The 19,462-nt window shown below is 39.2% G+C and overlaps 1 protein-coding gene across 3 annotated transcripts in view; it reads left to right on the top strand.

Moving 5' to 3' along the window:
* The window catches only part of THSD4 (thrombospondin type 1 domain containing 4), a 428,840-nt gene that overhangs the window by 339,570 nt on the left and 69,808 nt on the right, over positions 1–19,462 (top strand). For all 3 annotated transcript variants that reach the window (XM_068958767.1, XM_068958768.1, XM_068958766.1), the window contains one exon: positions 16,114–16,318. In XM_068958767.1, coding sequence (XP_068814868.1) covers positions 16,114–16,318 — 205 coding nt within the window. The remainder of the gene's footprint in view (positions 1–16,113; positions 16,319–19,462) is intronic.

Below are 19,462 nucleotides of genomic sequence, written 5' to 3'. Positions count from 1 at the left end.
GTAACTGGCCACTAGTAACTGGCCACTAGTTGGATTTTGTAGCACTGATCACTACCCTTTAAGCTCATCAGTCCAAACGATTTTCCACCCACCTTATCATCTGTTTACCCAGTCCATCTTTCTCCAGTTTGACTATAAGAATACTGTGGGAGACCATGTTGATGGCCCTGCTAAAATTAAGGTAAACAGCATCCAGTGCCCCCCGCTTGTCCCATGAACCAGTCATTTAATCACAGAAGGCAGTAGCTTGACCAGGCACGTTTTGGCCTTAGTAAATCCACGGTGGCTGTTCTCAATAGTCTGCTTGTCCTTCATGTGCTTGGAAATTACTTCCAGGAAAAGTGGCTTTGCAGTCTGAGGGCTGAGATTAGGGTGACCAACCTGTGATTGAGCCCCGGATCCTCCTCCTTGACGTTACTGAAGGTGTTTGTGACATTTGCCTTTTTCCAGTCACTGGGCACTGCTGCCAGTCACCGTGACCTCACTATGACATTGGCCAACTCCGCTGGCACCCTTGATGCATCCCATCTAGTCCCAGAGATTTTGTCAAGTACTCCCTTATTTGATCTTCCTCTGCTGTGGGTAATGAATGATTCACTCCCACAGACTGAGTGGGGCTCAGGCACCTCAGAGGTCTGAGGGCGAAACTTACCAGTAAAACCCAAGGCAAAAATGGCATTGAGTACATCTGCCTTAGTTGTGGTCTCAGTGGGCCTGCACTTTTCTGAACCTTTCATTTGCTGCCAGTGCACTTAGAGAAGCCAGCTCTTTAACTGCTGGTCGTAAATGCTTCAGCTGTGAACTTGCTTTGGGGCTTTGTTTTCTGCTTTTGATTGGCATGAAAAATCAAAATACAAATGCAGTTGAGTATTTTCAGTCTTTAAGATAACCAGCTTCTGTAAACTTACTCTGATTTTATTTTGAAAATATCAGAAAACACTAAGGATGTTTCTTACTTCCTATAGCCTAATATTCTCATTTTCAGTGTGGTATTCATTCTTGAGTATAGTAATTGGTGAACCTAAATGACATAATTCTACATAAAAATACGCACAAGTGGAAAAAAAGTGAATTTATGCTTCTGTGTGCTACACTCAAAGTCAAAATTCCGTGAGGTTATCATTTAAATTTGTTAGGCAAGTAAATTTTTGGGACTGCAGATTGTGAAGACCGTGGCATTGACATAATTCTGTGTTGTCATATCCATACAGAGACCAACTCCTCCTGGCAGATTTCCAATTGATGTCAACTTTGAAGTCAGTGAGGTTTCTTACTGAGGAAAGACAGCAGGGTTTGACTTAAAATATTTATTTATGGCTGATCGATGAAGCCCACCTGGTCTCCAGACAAGGAGAGCAGGTGATGGGAAAAAATCAATTCCAATAATTTCTTTTCTCTTTCAGTTCTGCATAATACTTTTTCTTAAAATATCTCCCAAACCAATGGAAATCTGTGGATTTACTGATAACTTTTAGGAAAATATTATCGATAACAAAATAGCTATAGTTATTACCCATGTAGTAGAGGCTGATTTGAAAAGGGGAGGAATACGAACTTTGCATTTAGTTATACATTATTAAGCCTAAGTTATTAACTTTTTTTTTTTTTGTGTAGGACTTTTTTACATTTTGATTTCACAAGGATTGTAAGTGCCACCTTGTGGACAAAGGTTTTTATCTTGTATCTTGTTACAGGATACATTGTGATGAGGTACATAATAAAATTTAGTTTGAAATTCTGAGACAGAAAATCAGTCAGTTCTGTTTGCGGTGGTGGTTGCAGGATTTTGATTTACTATATTTTTCCAGTATTGTTAATTGATGATCTGAGGCTTTTAACTTCTTAATTAAAATTTAATTTTAATATGAGAAGTCTCTGAAGTCAAATAACATTTTACCACTGACTTAAATGCCTGTGAATAAAACCTTCCTACAGCAATGTGTTAGTATCAACCTTACGGTGGAGCTTTTGAAGTGTGAGAACAGCTTGTAGTTGACTGTTTTTAAAAAAAAAAAAAAAAAAAAAAGCATTGTAGAATGAACACAAGAGAGAGATGGTCATAGATGTCAGTCAACAGAATATTTTTGATAGGAACAAAATACTTATTTTACATCTTGAATCCTCTTTGATAACACAGAACAAGACAAAAATGTTTGTAGTGTAAAGGTAATCTTCTAATTTTTAACAACTGCTAGTCTTATCATAAAGTCTTGAGGATTTTTTTATTTCTTGCTGAAGTATCTATTGCTGGTCGCTATCAGACCTGAGTGCTAAGTTATGTGGATCACGGGTTTGGTTCAAACAGCAATTTCTCTCTTCTTAAAGGACGTGTAGAACTTGACTGAAGAACTGTATGTAGCCATAAACCAGGTCTTTTAATTAAAAAGTTTCCTTCTCCTTTTTTATCTCAGCTACCTCAGTCATGAGTTGTCTGCTCCTAAATGCACTGCGCTTTACTTGAACTTCTAAGCTTTACTTAAAATTCTGTAGTGCTGGGTTGCAGATCTGAGTAGCAAGACATGAGGTGGTACAGGTCTGAAAATAAAGAGATTTGAGAACATCTGAGGAGTAAAAGGTGTTCCATGGTTTTGCCTGTGAGATACGTGTGCTTTTCACAAACTTCTGCATTTCACTCTAAAGGACTTCCTTATAGGAACTTTGTGGCTAGCATTGTGGTTTTGAGGCATAATATTCACTTGAGGTCTCAGGTTTGAAAGCCATTTGAGCTCCCCCTTTCCATCACCCCTAGAGCAGGCAAAATCATTTTGATTTTTTTGCAAGGAACTGTGCAGTATAGAATTTTCGTGCTTCAGCATGTGTTCTCCTTGATACTGCCATGAAGTCAGTACTTCTGGCAAGAGTCATTTGTTGAAATGGGGATAAAAAAGATTGCTTGGAGCCAGGATATCGGCCTAGTCAATGTTTCTGCAAGGCAAATGTATCTGCCTATTTGAGAGCTATAGCCTGGGGACCTAGTGTGTGTTCCTAGTAGTGTTAAACGACATGACCATTCTTTTAGCAATGTAAAACCTTTCAAGAACCTTTTTAGTGACGTAAAACCTTTCAAGAGCCATTTTTTATTAAACTCAGCTCTTTGAACATTTCTAAATTAAGAAAAAAGCAGCATTTTGCCTGCACTTTAAAACGACTGTTGGAGGCTGCCGGATCACTTACATTCTGCTTCTATTTTCTTCTGTTTATCACACATTACTAAGAGCTTCAGGACCGTCTAGGTTTTGACTAACTGTTGTTGGCAGTTACATACAGTAAAACGCAGATGATATCTCTGGCTCTCTGATTTTCACCTGATTAAGGTGAAAATTAGAGCTGTATGTTTTCTACTTATCTTGATTCAGTGCGTTTCAGCTTATCTAGAGCAATATGCATTTGCTTATTGCAGGTTATGCTTCTCTGTTCAGTAAGCAAGCTGCATTGCTCCAGGCAAGAGATGTCCGTTTCCCTTGACTGGAACTCTTGAGTAGTGGGATGCTTTGGCAGAGGAAAAAGAAATACCATCTTGGTCAATCTGAGCTACAGCGTCAGGGAGCAGCAAGAGCATGCCTCTCCATTGGGGAAGGCGGACGTGGAGCTGAGAAGCCCAGCAAGGCAGGTAGAGGCAGCAGCCCCATCTACCAGGGTGCAGTTCTGCAGTACCTGAGCAAGAAGGCAGAGTGGTCTGGTGATGGTTGCCAGGCTCAGCCAACAGTCCAGATCACCAGGCAAGTCCCTAGTGGTGAGGCAGGTCCAAGGTCAAGCCAGAAAGTCAAGTCAGCAGGTCAAGACAAGGGTCAGAACGAGGGAGGCGCAAGACCCAGCACTGGTGTACCTGCAGCGTGGCTCAGAGACTGGCGGTGAAAGCCTAGTGTTCGAAGCCCCTCCTGGGTGAAGGGAGGGCAGGAGGCACCTCGAAGCTCTCTGACTCAAGACTGGATGGCTGCATTCACAAAACTGGCCCTGTGCCTGGGCAGCCAAACCCCCAAAGAGGCAGGTGCGAAAGGCCTGAAACAGGGAATAAAACAGCAGAATCATAACTGAAAAAGAGCTTCAACTAGACGAAAAGCAGGGGACAGAGGCTAAAGAGGCTTCATCTTGCAATCACCAAGCTCTAGTTGTGTAGGGTCCCTGGACGCCTTCCTAGTGAGTGCAGCGCATGAGTTTCTTTACAGTTCTGCTTTACAGAGCACCAGATACAGCTTGAACCATCAGAAGTACTCGTTATCTGTTTAGCGAGCAGGAACAAAAACTGAACTGTCTCCCTGGCCAAAGCCCCTTTTTGTAAGCTTACTTTCATCATGTGATCCTTTCATAGTTTGCAATGTGAGCTGATTTACCAAACCATGTTTTCCAACTTATTTTTGACGAGTGTTGGCTTTAACTGAAATTGAAGCTAAGCAGCTTCCGTCACAGAACTTGAAACCTGAAATGAGCCAAAAAATACTCTAATTTCACTTCCTGCTTCTTTGATGAGTTGTCTTTTATGTTTGGTTTCCCAAGACCTCATCTAAGGCAATTATTTGCCAAATTTACCTGCATATTTAGGGCTCAATTATAAATGTTGCTAGGCAAGGCATCTCCTCTTCCCTTTTTTTAATATTAGTGTATTTTCAGTTGCAGTGGAGTCTGGTCATAGTGATAGGCGTGATTCCCCCCCTCTTTCCATTCTCGTTGACAGTTTTTCTTGCCTTCCACAGTGGTAATGTCTGTTAAATGACGTTGATAGTCTCATTGTTATATTTGGGATTAACAAATGTTACTGCTTTCTGTGAGAGATGAGTGAAGGAGGAATTGATTCAAAACTGGTCTTCAGGGTACGAGAGCTCTAAATAAAAGGATCGTCTCAGGTTTGTATATGAAAATGCTAAACAAACATGAGCCTTATCTGTGCTGCCTCTAAATATAGTCTTGCTCGAGTGGCTGTTTGACAAATACTGGTAGATAAGCAAGGTTCAGGTTTTGATCTCCTGCTTCATTAAAGGTGGATGTAGTGTTTGCTAAATTCATTTAAAATTTGTATCAGTTTCTTTGAGACCGCTAACATAAATCCTGTAGTTGTAGTTGTTTCCATGTGGGGAAAATCTAAATAAGAATAAAGAAATAAGTCAGTATTCAGTTTGGCTTCTGGAGCGTATGCACACGTTTTTGTTTCAGAGATTGCCAACAAATTCTGTTGTTAGAATGACAGTAAGTAGATGACAGGAAGAGGAGCAATTACTACGAAGATAAAAACCTTAAGAAGGGAACTGCTATGTAGGAGAACACCCAGAAATCCAAACATGTACGGTTCTGCCCTGAAGCCTTTGTCAAAGACTGAAAAAAACGTTGCTTATTATAAGTCAAAAATGTTTGCAAGCGTGAATTTAACACTGAGGCAGGTAAACCTGTTAGGCAAATTGGGGTTGATAAAATGAATCACTGGCTCTAGTTACAAAGGCAATGATGAATCCCAATGGCAAACGTGTAAAAGAGATGAAGGTGTCTTGTGAAGCAGCCACCAAGTACAAAAGGCTGTCAGTGTTCATGGTAAAATTTTTCTTCTTCATATGGCCTGACTTTTGGTAGTTGCCCTGGTGAGCTGAGGTTTGTTTAACTTCAGATAAAGTTTAAAGACTGAAGAACAGAATCATAAACTGACTGCGAAAATGAACGGCACAGAAATCCTTCAGAGTTCAGGACCTTTAGAAGATACAGGCAAAGAGTCGTCCCCGTGGGAGCCCTGTAAGTTATTGTCTGAGGTGAAAAAGTTCAGAATTAATCATGCTCTGTTTGTGCTACAGCGAATCTCGTGACTGTAAGCTGAAAATCCTCCACACTTAGCAAGAGTCATGAAGCAAACTCTGATTTCAGCAAGCTATTCCTGGTGAATCAAGGAGAGTACATAACATTTGCTCTGATACCTTTTATAGAATGACACTTCACTGCCGACTGGAGACTAGAACCAATGCTGGTTTTCACACACGTTTCTAGATCCAGCTCCCACTGATTTCAAAGGGAATCTTTCCATTGATTTCAGTGGGATTTGGATGGAGAGCAACTAATGTAATACAAATGTGTTTTTCCACTAAGTGGATATTGTTGGACATGCTTTGGAACATCTGGCCTCCTACCAAAAATCAGGACTGGGTAGTTGGTGCAGATACACTCTGCATATAAAACACAGGAGGAATTAGAAGAGATCCAGAAGAAAACATTCTTCCTGACCCTTTAAAGCTCCCTGCCTATCTAATGGCTCAGGAACTCACTGCATTCACTCAGTTGAGTGCCCCTAAATGAGACGTTTTATATGAAGGTAATACACCATCTTTTAGCACAAATGCACTGCTAGGGAGGTAAAAGAATCAAAAAATCCGATGTTCACTAGATTTTTACATCACGAGGAGGGCTGGAATTTTCAAAGGAAATAGTTGGACACTGACAGCAACGTGCTGGTAAGAAAATGAAATGCCAAAGTTTGGAGCTGAGTAACTTTATGCTACAGCTGACCTCATGCCCACATGGTTTTTGAATGGGAAGGTGAAAGAGGAGTCTGTTTAAGGGCTGAGGAGAAAAAGCAAGAAATTCCTGTAGAGGTGAAGTATGGAGTACTTTCTAAATGTATAATGGAGCAGACTGCTGGGTTTTTTGGCAGCTTCTGTAGAAGATGTCTGTAGAGTGCCATTAGACTCAAATCCTGGCTGTCTGGTAATTTGGCAAGCTCTTTGTTTTGTAACTCCAAGTGTCCTAGTGTGAAGGTGGCCTTCTGATAACAATAATTTATGGAAAGTCATGAAGTAATATTTCTAATTTTTAATTATCAGCAGTTAGTGTTTTGTTACATGTATACACTTTTTTCTTTTAAGAGCTCTTACTTTTTTCCAACTACAGTAATCAAAATCTCCTGCACTGAGGCTTTTTAATTCTGAATGACAAGTCTCATTGGCAGCAAGTGATTGATTGCCTCAGGAGGTTCATAGGACTATCTTACATCAGTTCTGTCAAAGGAAGGGGATTTCAGAATTAGTGCATGCACATAACATTTAAGCTATATGTAGATGTTAAGCTACATGTAAAGCAGAGCTCTGTGTTTAGAGAAACTAACATTAGTTCTCCGAATTTGATTATAGGTATGAGAGAACAGAAGAGGCAGTCTTTCCTAAAGCCAATGCACAACAAAATTCAATTGTGGCAATGCAATAAAAACCCTTATAGTACGTGTCCCTAGCATCATGGAAGACCGGACCTTGAAAAGTGCAAAGCTGTTGAATTCAGTCATTTTAATTTCCTCTGTTTATGGACTTTTCAAATAATGTCTGTTTAAAAAATTGCGGCACCTAGTGCTTCAGGACACCTAGTGCTGCAATACCGAAAGGCTCTTAACTAGAAGTTAAAGTGAAGTTAACAATAAATGCATGAATGTACGTGAATGGACAAAGTAAACAAATAGTGTATTTGGGAGAAATAAATTGATTTTAAAATAGTTTTAATGATCTGCTCAGGCAGATCATTAGTTTAAGAATTCTTTAGTTTAAGAATTAAAAGGAATGGCAGAGCTGACCCTTACTAGTTTTAAAAATGCTATTGCAACTACACATAGGAAATCAGAGTGGAATTATGTTGTCCACTTCACCAGTCACTGAAGCTGAACAAATATTTGGAAAATTATTTTCACGTAAAATGAACCGTAGTTTAATTAGCCTATGTCTTGGTTCTTTCTAAGTTTTTCTCTTTCATCTTCCTCCTCCTCACTCCAGTTGTCTCTTTGACCATTTTGATTAGGTTTGCGGTCAATTTGAACGGAGGGATTTGAGTATTTTCTGTACACACAAATGGCTGTGCGTGTGTTCGGAAACACCAAGCTGTAGTCACTAGATCAATCTCTATAATGTATCAATTTGCAGCAGAGATCTGTTTGCAGCCAAAAGACAGTTTGACAACAACAACAACAGTTGTCAGCGTCCTCCAGAATGTAAGCAGAACATCAACACGAGCAGCCACAGCAGCAGCAAAAGGGAGAGGGATGATGATGGTAGGAGAAGGGAATGGCTAAATTTGCATCAGTTTTTTCTTTTTTTTTTTTTTTAAATCTCAAGAAACAGGATCTTGTTTTCAGTCTAAGAGACAAAATCGGTACTTACTGACTTAACCAGGAGTATGCAATGATGCGTTCTCAGGATCCAGAGACCACTGAGAGGAGAAGCTCTGCAGGAGTTAGATGACTGGTCCTCCTAAGGCCTCTTTGAGCTGCCAAACGTTCTTACAGATCTCAGTGAGTTTTAGGTGAAATCTATATAGCGTATTCTGAACTTTAAATACTAAAAGAGCTTGCTAGAAAGTATTTGTAAAAGCTCTTTTTGTAGGTTGTAATAGACAAATTTATATTGTTCATCATGCTCACAGAATCAAACAATGCCAGCTTATTAGAAGAGCATTATAAATGTAGCTAAGCTGCTCTTGAAGTGCCACTTCTGCAAGTAATTGTTCTGTGATTGGAATTTAGTTAATAAACCAGCTGATGCACAAACCAGAAAGGAATTAGTCTCACGTTCCCGTAGTGGCATTGACTCAACAATGCTAGGGAAAATGAGACTTAACGTTTTTTCTGGTTTTTGCATCAACAGCTTTTTTTAGCTTGATTCCACTTGCAAAACAATTGTCTTAAGGAGTGACATGTCAGTAGCAGCTTAAGTTTAGATAGAGGAAACCCAGTAAGAATAGTGATGTAATGGAGGCAGTGGACCGGGGTTCGTGTCCATTTGGAGTCTGGGGCTCTGTTACAGACCTGCTGTGTGACTGCATGTAGTTCAAATGATCTTATCATCCCAAATCTGAAAAGGAAGGCTGCTTAAACTCTCCTTCTTCTGTCTCTCTCTCTGAGCGACTAATCTGTGGCTCTTGAGCAGCTCAATCATAGTCCCTATGTTGGGAGTTTGTCGTGAGACAGTGGACTGTCTGCATCTCTACCTGTGGATTGTAGGGTTTTCCGTGGCTGACGTCCAAGCGTTCCCTGGGACCCAGCAGGCTGTGGAACGTGGTGTCATGGCATCTTGTGGCATCGGATGGGTCAGCCATGCCACCTGTTTATAGGGCTTTGAGGAATGGCTTGTCTCCAGTGCCTGTGTACACTGATGCCTAGAACAGTGAGGTCCAACTCAGGCATTTTTGTACTTTGTACAAGTAAAACCATTTTTATTCTGAGGATTGGGAAGCTTCTAATCATATGTAGTTAGTAACGTCTAATAACGCTGTCAGAGACAAGGTATTTTAAGTATCTGCTTTTTGTCTTAACAGTGTCTCTTAAGCATCTGGAGCTTCCCCTCTAGCTGACTCAGATCCACGCCTGTGTTCTTCAAGCAAATGCCATGCAGCGTGTTTGCAGGCTGTTCAGCTGCCAGCCATTCTATTTGCGCACATGCAATCACAAATTCCTACTATCTCCAGGCTATGCTTAGGCCATCACCAACACGAAAATTACAGGACCTCGAATCTCTTTCTTGGCTTGCTAATGAAGTGTTTTCTGTGTTGCTGCAAAACAGAAGCTGGTTTATCGTCCAGATAAGTAGTTTTTAAATGAAACTACTACAAAAATCCACAGCAGCTTTGTTTTTATAACAATAGAATTGTATTCCTGGTACCTGATGAAGTCTGTAATTTAGAGAGTCTCAGCTTTTGGGAAGCCATTTTACATATTTTAAAAACTGTTACTTTGCCCAAGTGTCTTGGAGGCAACACTAACTTTCTGCTGTGCGAATGCAATTGTGTACGTTGCCATACTTGTTAAATTACTAAGGTAACATTTTCGCTTTTCTATTTGAAAGGTCTGGGAAGTAAAGAGACAGTCTGAGGACTGTGTATGTGGGGAGATACCTGACATAGCAAACAAAGCTCAAGCAGCTGTACAAAGTTGACTAGAATATAGAAAGCTGTCTCTTTGGGGTTTTTCTCCCGATGTCCCAAGAGAGGCCATAGTTTATTTCATTTATTTTGAAAGGAGAAATTAGGTAAGTGTCGAAATCTTTTCTTCTGTGGACTTCAGTCATGTGTCTTGGGGACCTTGAAAGCCTTGCACAAGAGAAGGAAATTGAGAAAGTTGGTTCCCACTGACGTTGCTAAGGATTACTGGAACTGCAGTTTCTCCAAAAACTTAATTGAGACAGTGAAGCACTAAATTGTTTTTTTATAGTGCCAAGCAGCCAGCAGAACCTGAAAAGATTGTGCAGTGTTAATTGCTAGCCATCAGCTGAGACTGTGGCACACAGCCTTTGTTCATTGCCTTTGAATACATTCAGAGACATCTTACTCTGTGTGTGCTGCACAGTCACCATTCTACATTTCTCTTCAGTATTAGGTAATGTATTACGAAGGCTAATTGGTTTCAATTTATAGCCATTAGCAGTACACATGAACTTAAGTAACAGCAAGTGTTGGATAAAAAGGTTATGCTAAATCTTACCAGAGGAACATGTAGACACGCTAACATAATTCCTTCTTTTCTTTTAAAATTGGTCTTTCTGTTTTCAACACAAAGTAATTTGGCAGGACACGTGTGCTAAAATCATTAATCATTGCACATGTTGGTAATACTTCTTGGATTACCCGTTTGCTTTGGTGCGTTTGTATCTCCGTATGCAGACTTCTTAATCTGCCATGCTGTTTCTTAATGTAAACCACAGAGCGTTTTTTACCCCTTTTACTGAAGTAGTTGGGTAAGTACAAGGCAAAGAGACTGAAATCAACTGGTGTAAGATTTGAAGGACCTTACTTATTTGTTTGTTAAAATGCAGCTGCTAATTAATCCTTAGAATCCAGTAATTTTTGTGGAACGTTATCTTAGTATAACATGTAGTGATTCATGCAATCCTGCTTCTCTGTAGGAAGCGCATGGTATTGAACAGCTTAAGTCCAAATACGTTCAAAATATTTTGGAATAATCTGGTATTTTATAGTAGGATGAAAAAGGTAACTTTATCTTCAAATTAAAATATGCAAAGGCATCAGCCATCAAAGCTGATTCTTAACTGTCTTGATGTTTCATGGTTTTCATTGGTTTCACTTATAAAAGGGCATTGCATTGCTTGGAAGTATGACTAGAAATTTGAGAAAGGAGATATGACCAGTCGTGATGCTGTTTACATTATACCACCCAATAAGACTTGACTGCTAAGTATTTCAGAACATGGACAGGAGCTCTAATAACAGTAAAGTAAAGGTGTCATCTCTTGCAGTTAACTTCTAGAAATCACCTGCAATTCTAATAATTAATCTCAGTACTGTCATTTATTTCGTAGTGCAAGAGAAAGAGTTCAACTTTTTGTTGGGCTAAATCGATGATACTGAGCTGGGGTAATTGCAGTATTGCTCAAGCAGAACAGCAAATACGAGGTTCCCATAAAGTTATATTTTTCATAGGGCAGTAGCGTATAAAATATAATTAACAATAGCTTCAGCAATTTGTAGTAATTAGAATTTCTTGATAGCGTGTAGTGTTCAAGCAGGTCTCCCACTTTTTTTTTTTTTTTTTTTTAAAACTGTTAGCTGCTTAAAATGCTACTGGTATTCTTTTGCGTCCCGTTTAACTTCCTTAGTCGTGTTTTAGGCAAGGCACTTTGTGATATGACTCCTCTCGCATTACCCTGTACTACCTGGCATTTCTTTAGTAGAGTGGTACATCCGTAACTGTCCCTGACCGTTTTGTTAGAATTTTTTGGTTATGTTTAAGTATGACCCTCATTAAACATTTTATTCTCCTGTCTTCTAACCCCTTGGATGCACAGACTCCGAATTATTTACTGTATTGCAACTTTTCAGCTATCTAGCCATCAATATAGCTAATTGTTGAAGTTCATGGTGTTGACATACTGCAACTCATAACTGTTCCTTTCCTACCTCATAATATTATGCAACTAAAACAATGGGAGCAAGTTATTGTCGTGTTGTATTATTTATGCCGCTTTACCATATAGATTGCAGTATTATTTATGCCACTTTACCACATAGAGGGCGGTTCAGTTTTTAATAGAATCATTTAGTACTGAAATTGTAACATCTGTTTTCCATTTCAAGAATCAGCACTTCATCTCTTCAAATGCCTGGCACCAGCCCCATTTTGTTGTATACATAGTCCTAAATCCCTGTTAAGTCCACCCCGAATATTTCATCCAGATTGTCCCTTGTTTCTCTCAAGGGATTTCATTTAAATTAATTTTGGCACACAGTTGGCTGTAATTCTTGACCAGTGTCTTTCATGCTAAACTGTAACTTAAAAAGGATTTCTTGAACCATATTGCAAAAATTATTTGAACAATACAGAAAATGCTTGGTTTACGGTACTAAAATTTGAAGGCAGCAATGCTTCTGAGAAAGAAAAAAAAAAGCAAAAAATTGTTTTAAGGGGACAGATATGTTCTAGTCCTCCTCTTACTGATAGCCAAAGAACAGCTTGCAATGGTCCTGTCCAAAAAGTAGGCATGACTGTCACATCCAGTGCGAAATCCTGTTTTGTGGGCAGGATGCATTTACCTTTGTATATGCTCACTTTTCTTATTCACAGTCCGGCTACTTTTACATCTCTAGTAGGGATGTTACGTGTAGTTTGGCTCAAAAAGTGACATCTCCTTTTGGATTACTGAAATATCTTTTGCATGATGAAAACCTGAACTAGCAGTTCTTCATTGACAGAGGCCTCCTTTCACCGCTGGGACAGTGTAAGAAGTTGCTGAGTTGGGTCTCAGTGCGTTGGTACCCACTTTACAACTCAAGCTTCAGAGCTGTGGAAGGAAACAGTGCCTGAGATGTCAGACCTATCTGCTTATCTAGCAAAACTTGTGATCGTTATATCCTTTGACGTAGTTAAGACTGATCCATGGTCCCACAGCAAATGTTGGAAGGAACACTGGGTGTGGATCCCCTTTTGCATAGTTCGTTCCATAACGTTGTTCTTGCTGATGTATCACAGTGATGCGATAAGGGGCTTTGCTGCATGTACATGTGCTTAATGCAATGAATACCACCACCTGAGACAGATTATAAGTTGGTTCATGTTTTTTAATAAAATTTTACGTTTTCTAGCCAAGCAGCGAAGTGGTGCTTCTTAAATTTATAGCCATAACTTAGAAAAAAATATAAAATATTGAATGACCTGTGTAATACAGTTGTGTTTGTTGTACATTTTAGGTTAATTTGTGTTTATTCTGTTTACCAGCCTCGTTGTGCCAGGATGACCTCTACCATTCCAGAGCTCTGAACAGCTTCAAACAGCTATTTAAAAGCAGAAAGAAACCAGAATTGGTTTGCCAGAAAGGTGTTTCTTTCATCTTCCTGAAATTACCCTGGAGCAAGGCCCAGGGCATATTGAGTGCTGAGCCCCTGGACCAGTGACAGGTGTCAGGTCCAATATCTCCTGGCCTGTCACTGCTAGAAATGAATGCTAAATACAACTGGAAAGGGAGATTCCCGTTGACCAGTTGGACACAGACTTGCTAAATGACTATCCTTGCCAGGTTTGGAAATATTAGAGACTGTGCAGTCTTTTTTATATGCCTGCCTAAACGAAATTAAGGAATTGTCAATGTTTTCCAGAACAAACTAGTTCTGGCCTCTCCTCTGAACCCTATGCAATACGCCTCTGTAAAGCACGGCATTTACAGAGAGGTCTCAACAGAAAGCCCAGTAAAAAGTTGGAACTTTTGTAAAATTTTACTCCGTTGCTAAATACCTGTTCTATAGGTATGTAAAATGTGTATCTGAGTGCACTCTGCATAGTGCATATGGGTTTTTTGTACCTTGACTAGTCATGGTGCTTACGGTGTTGTTGTCTGTTACTGATTTCAGATTATTAGGTCCGTGTCTGCCGTAATTCATTCTTTATATCTTTTTCGATCTTCTGTGAAAGAGCATTTAAACATTATGAGCACTTTTCACAACACAGACTCATTTTACCGCCAAATTGACAGAATTCCAAATACCGCATCTGAAGAATGACAGTTTTCTTGCATGTCCGTTAATATTTGATTGAGTGACATGTGAGTTTAAAACAGGTTTAATACTTATTCCCATGCAAAGGAATCACATTTGTACTGATTCATTGTGTTCCTTCTGTCATAAGTGGTTCTATTCAGATTGCCCCGTAGTAATTCTGCCTTGTATTTTATGCAATGAATAAAACACATTTTTCTGTGTTCTCTTCTACTTGCTAGAAGGAAGAAAGTTATATTAATGTTTATGGGACTCAATAGTGATGTGGAAGACCATTAAACATTTATGCTAGCAATTCATATTGTAAAGCACCTCGTATTGGAAAGGATTTCCTCCATAAAATAACTTGCTGGCAGTGGAAACTTCCTGAAAGTCCTAGTAACTTAGTAGCTTAGTAACTTAGTAACAGGAGGATTCCAAGTACCACCAAATTTCTGTCCAAAAAAAGTATGGTGGGGAAAGTGGGAATCCTCTCAGCAAAATACCCTTTAAGGAGGAAAAGAGATTAATCGGTCCTTGGTCATAGTGGTCTTAAATCTAGATCACTACATTTTTTCACATTGTTTTAGGCAGGTCTAAAATCATACTGTGTGATTTGGTATAGTGACACTCGGTGGTAATTCCTGAGTTTCACCAGAGGACAAACATTGTTAGTTAGTATTGTAAGTTAGCACGTATTAGTAAGTTAGTAGGCGTAGTAAGTTTGCGTAGAAGTACCTATAGTATGTTAGTAACTCAGTAAGTATTGTTACGTTTTTAGTAAGTAAAATGCATTTTGTGGCAAAAAACTAAAATAAAACTCATGCATGATTTTAGCATTTCTGCCAGGCAATGGAAATGCGAGATGTTAAAGTATTTCTCTCCGTATCCAAGATTTCTTCAAAGTGATGCAACAGTCTACTCACGCTAACTCTAATAGGATGGAATAGATTTTTAGGTATCAGTTTATCCCGCTATCAGACCCCGAGCGCTTGACAATCTTGCTTTGTGACTACAAACAGGCATCATTGTCGAGCCCCACAAGATCCTGGCAGTGATGAGTTAGATGGTTTTATCTGTGTTTTTTGGATAGGCATAAGAAAGATGTCGGGTGTTAAATATTTATATTGGAACTAAGCAGAATCTGACTTGCAGTTTAGAACATTTTTCACAGCAAGGGACAAGCATCAGTATTGGGAATAGTAGAGAAATAGAGTGACGCCAGGGCTAAAGGCACTCGCTATGTTACAAGTTGGTGGTATCAGAAAATTCGTTTCACTTGGCTCTTTGCTTCCAGGAGACACTGTAAAAAATTATTAGCCCTTTTTTTTTTAATCCAGTGTTTTGCAGCTGTTTACAAGTGTTCTGTCCATCATTTAGTGTAAACACTTTACATCAGAGTAATACATTTCAGAGAAGGTGTGACAGGTTTCTGTTTCGTTCTTACCTGAATGAGAGTTCTTTTTTGCATGTATGTCTCTGACCCACTCTTTCCAGTAGGGAATTAATCATATAGGTAGGTGATAAGTGTATATGAAAAGCGATATGTAAAGTCTGTAAATACCAAACAGCAATGTAACAAAGAGCAATATTTCTGCAAAAGAACTAATCTCTACGTTATATGCACTTTTAAAGTATGGTAAGTTTCATTCTGTCTTTTCCTCTGCGTCTTTTCCTCTTTTTAGAAGCCTCTTTGTGTGAGAGAAAGCTCTGTACTCTTTCCTGGAAGAAATTAAAAGGACACTATGTATAAAACAGTCATACTTGTATAGAAAGCCCATTTTGGATTGATAACAAAATCACAGCACTGCTTCATTTTCTGACTAGCAGCTATAGCAGCTGCATTGTTAAGAGATACCTGGCTTTCAGCTGAGGAGTGATAAATGCACTAGTGATCTCTACTGCGTTCTTTTATTTTTGTTGATAATATTGTGAAGTTTGACATAGAGTGCTTTTAAGTGTCAGACCTGTAGGCTAACTTGACATTCCCTAATGTATATATTCTCTGACCTGGATGATTTTTATTACTTTATTACGTGTAGAAGAACGAAGGAAGAAATTGTTGATACCTTAATTCACAGAATGTGTTCAGGCTTTGTGTTCTCTGAAAGTCATACTGTCCTCAGCTGGTTATGTCTAGATGTTTGCTGTTGTAAGATCTTGAAAAAACTGTATTTTATTTTGCAGAGTATTGGCTGTGATGACTATCTGGGTTCAGACAAGGTGGTTGACAAATGTGGAATATGTGGAGGGGACAACACTGCTTGCAAAGTTGTGTCTGGAGTTTTCAAACACACGCTAACAAATCTTGGCTACCACAAGATAGTGGAAATTCCTGAAGGAGCTACTAAAATCAACATTACAGAGATGTCAAAGAGCAACAACTATTTGGGTAAGTTGTATCTCAATGAACATATTCTATGTGAGATGCTGCAGCTTGGGTGGAGGTCTTTCCAGGTAAGGCCCTCTGAGCAGTGTGAAATAGATGTCCAGAAAAATAAAATCATTAAGTAGCTCTTTGGATCAGAACTAAGTGGCAGCTGATAATTCTGGTTTGATCTGGCATGAGAGACGCCATAGATCCGTTACTGTTCATTGCCCTGTCCATATGACCTGGCTTTGACATTCTCTATTAGTTGATTCCACTGTGGTCATTGTGCTTGTCACGTTGTTAATCTTGTCTGGAAGGACGTAGAATCCAGCATGCTCGTTTATGTGAAATATATCAAGCTTACCTCGGTGGAAAAGAGGATCCTCTGATTGCCTAAAATTTAAATTCTTTTAATGTGAAAGTATGCCAAAACTGTACTGACATAAAATGGTACTGGGATGGTGCTCTCAGAGTACAAGATCATTTGTACGGTTTATTCTCAAGCGGGTTCTTATTTCAAAAGAATAGAGAATCTTGGGGCATTTATATTAACCCTGTAGCATTTTGTGTTTTATTTTTAGAGCTGTAGTGTGCTGCAAATTAGAGATGATGTGGAACTTTCTACATATATACGTCTCTCTTGTGTGCATTGCGAATGGTTCCATTCCCCGGTATAACCTCCCATCCTTCACTCGCGAAGCTCTTAGTTTGCCTACATTTGTATTTCCCTCTTGGACTCAATTTTGCTGAGTGGCCTCGGGAGAAAACAGTTATTCAGGACTTACAAATCCCCACCTTTGATCTCTCTTCGCCTATTTGTCCATCCTTAGACCTGTCTTGAGAATTACCGTAGCAAATAATAATAATGGAGCTTCATGAGGCCTTTCTCACTAGCTCCATGTCCTTATTACTGGAACCATTAGCTGCACTGGAAGTTTCACATCTCAGTACTCTGACAGCTGCTATATCTCACTTGCGGCTGCTAAGCATCTCAGCTACTGCTCAAGTGTAAGCAAGGAAAATGCTCATTATTGAACTGCTTCTCTCTTTTCTTTCACTTTCTTCTCCCTAATTTCTGTCAGAGCCGTAACTAGTTTTACGGAAACATCTGCCTGTAGATGGGAGTTCATTATGGGGAACAGACTGTACCATAATATGAACTCCTTAATTTGACCAAAAACGTGACTCTTCAAAATTTCGAAGTGAAAAAACAATATAATCTGCCCACAGTCTATTAAACCCAAGATGTTCTGGACCTCTTGTAGGGTGAACTCGTCATCAGTTCTGATTGGTCCTGGTTTCTTCCAAAAATCTGGATGAGCTGTGTGAAGTAATGTTCATCAACACTAACTGGTTTGATCATGAAAGAAAATAATTATTCTGTCTAAAGTACTTCTGTAGATACTACACGTTTGGTAGCAAATGGGTGAAAATGCAGTTTGTTTGGCAAGCCAGTGAAAGTTGCCACATTACACGATCTGTAGAGTCAAGAAACTGAAAATAATTTTTCTCTCAGATTTGCATGTCAACTTATTAAAACAGGTAACAGAGAAATTCCCTTAAGCTGTAATAAGACATCCTGAGCCACATGAGCGTTTTTGGAGTGGTCGGGACAGAAAGATAGTAACATTTTTACTTAAAAATAGTCAGGGCTGTTGGCATGTATGGGAAAGTGACAAGATTTTTCTTTCCCATGCTGCTCCTTATCCCCAGAGTGTATGCTGTCGTCCCTGCTTTCGTTTCAAAGCTGTTGGTATGGATTAAGTCTGCTAAATTTACCAACTCCCACCCCTGTTAAGAGTTCTTAAGGCTGTAGTTCCATTAGAAGGACTCCAGCCTCTCTACTTACATTGTAACGTTATCAGATTGGCTTATCAAGGCAGGTATAATTGCACCAGGACAGAAGGGACAGTGTTCTAAAGGACCAGAAAACTGAAACCAGAAAAAGGTTTGTTGGCAATTTCTTGTCCAAGTTCAGTGGTACTTGGGAAGAAGTGTTCCAGCCTATTAATAGCCACAGATTTCTCACAGATAGCACAGCGTTCAAAATCTCCGCATTCGAGCAGATTGTTATAGAGTATGTAAACCTGGTAAAGCTGGGAAACTTGAAAACTTGGATCTGATTTCTCTAAACTTGTGGAAACAAGCAAAAATGTTGAGCCTTAAAAAAAAAAAAAAAGAAAAAATCTTAATCTTAGTCCAATTATAGTCATCAGAGCTGCTCACAAGCAACATTCTTCTTCTTGTAAAGTATGTAAGTGTAGTTGTTCTCAATTTCCTTTCACTTTGCACATTTTTTGGTTTCTTCAATGTAAAATAATAAATCAGCTCTGAGTGAGAAACACTTTAATCTGCATATTCTGCTCGTCTCAGTTCAGGAGACCATCCACGCTCCATGTGGATTTACACAGCTCCACACCTCTTGACTGCTTTGTCAAAAGCACTAATCCAGTACCCAATCCAGAACGTGTGGTTTCACTATGAGGTATTTACGATTCCTGTAAAATCAGGAGGTACTGGAAAAAAAGCAGGCAAGAATGTGAAGTTTCTTCCACAAAGTGATTGAAACTCAGCTAAAAGTCATCAAAATATCTAAATATTTGAATGCTTCTCCATACTGCTTTTGTTTTTTTATCCACTGCTTGTTGTTACTGTGCTGTCTGTTGAGAACAAAGGCTGTGACCCTCAGAAAAGCATAGTTGTAATGCTGCTGCTGAATTGAATGCTATGAAGGTAGCTTATGAAGGTTTACTAATTCTAAGTATTGTATTTTCGGTTTTTTGTCGTTATCTGGGTAGTCAGAATATTCAGTCTGAAGGAGGTATGCAGGCTCTTTCAAAGGTTGTTTAAACGTACTTCATGTAACCTTAAAATTTTTCAAAAACTACTGATTCATAGACCTTTTGTGTATCTAGTGAGCTGTGCTATTTATCTATGTATGCCTCAGAAACCTTCGACATCCTTTCTGTTTTCTACTGCTTACGTTACCTTTTTTGAGTGTTCTCCTTTTGTTGAATTAATTTCATGCAGTGCTATTTTCAAACTTACTCTTTCTTCACGCCCTCTCTCCCCACCAGTTTGTGCTACGAATCCTTTAAATTTTCCGTTTCTTAAAGATCTTTACTGTAGAAAGAGTGTCTACCTGATGGAGGGAGGGAAGAGGCA

This window comes from Struthio camelus, chromosome 12 (genome assembly GCF_040807025.1).
Source record: "Struthio camelus isolate bStrCam1 chromosome 12, bStrCam1.hap1, whole genome shotgun sequence".
In the NCBI taxonomy this organism is placed as follows: domain Eukaryota; kingdom Metazoa; phylum Chordata; class Aves; order Struthioniformes; family Struthionidae; genus Struthio; species Struthio camelus.
The sequence above is the reverse complement of the archived record's forward strand: the minus strand, read 5'-3'. Positions and strand labels throughout refer to the sequence as shown.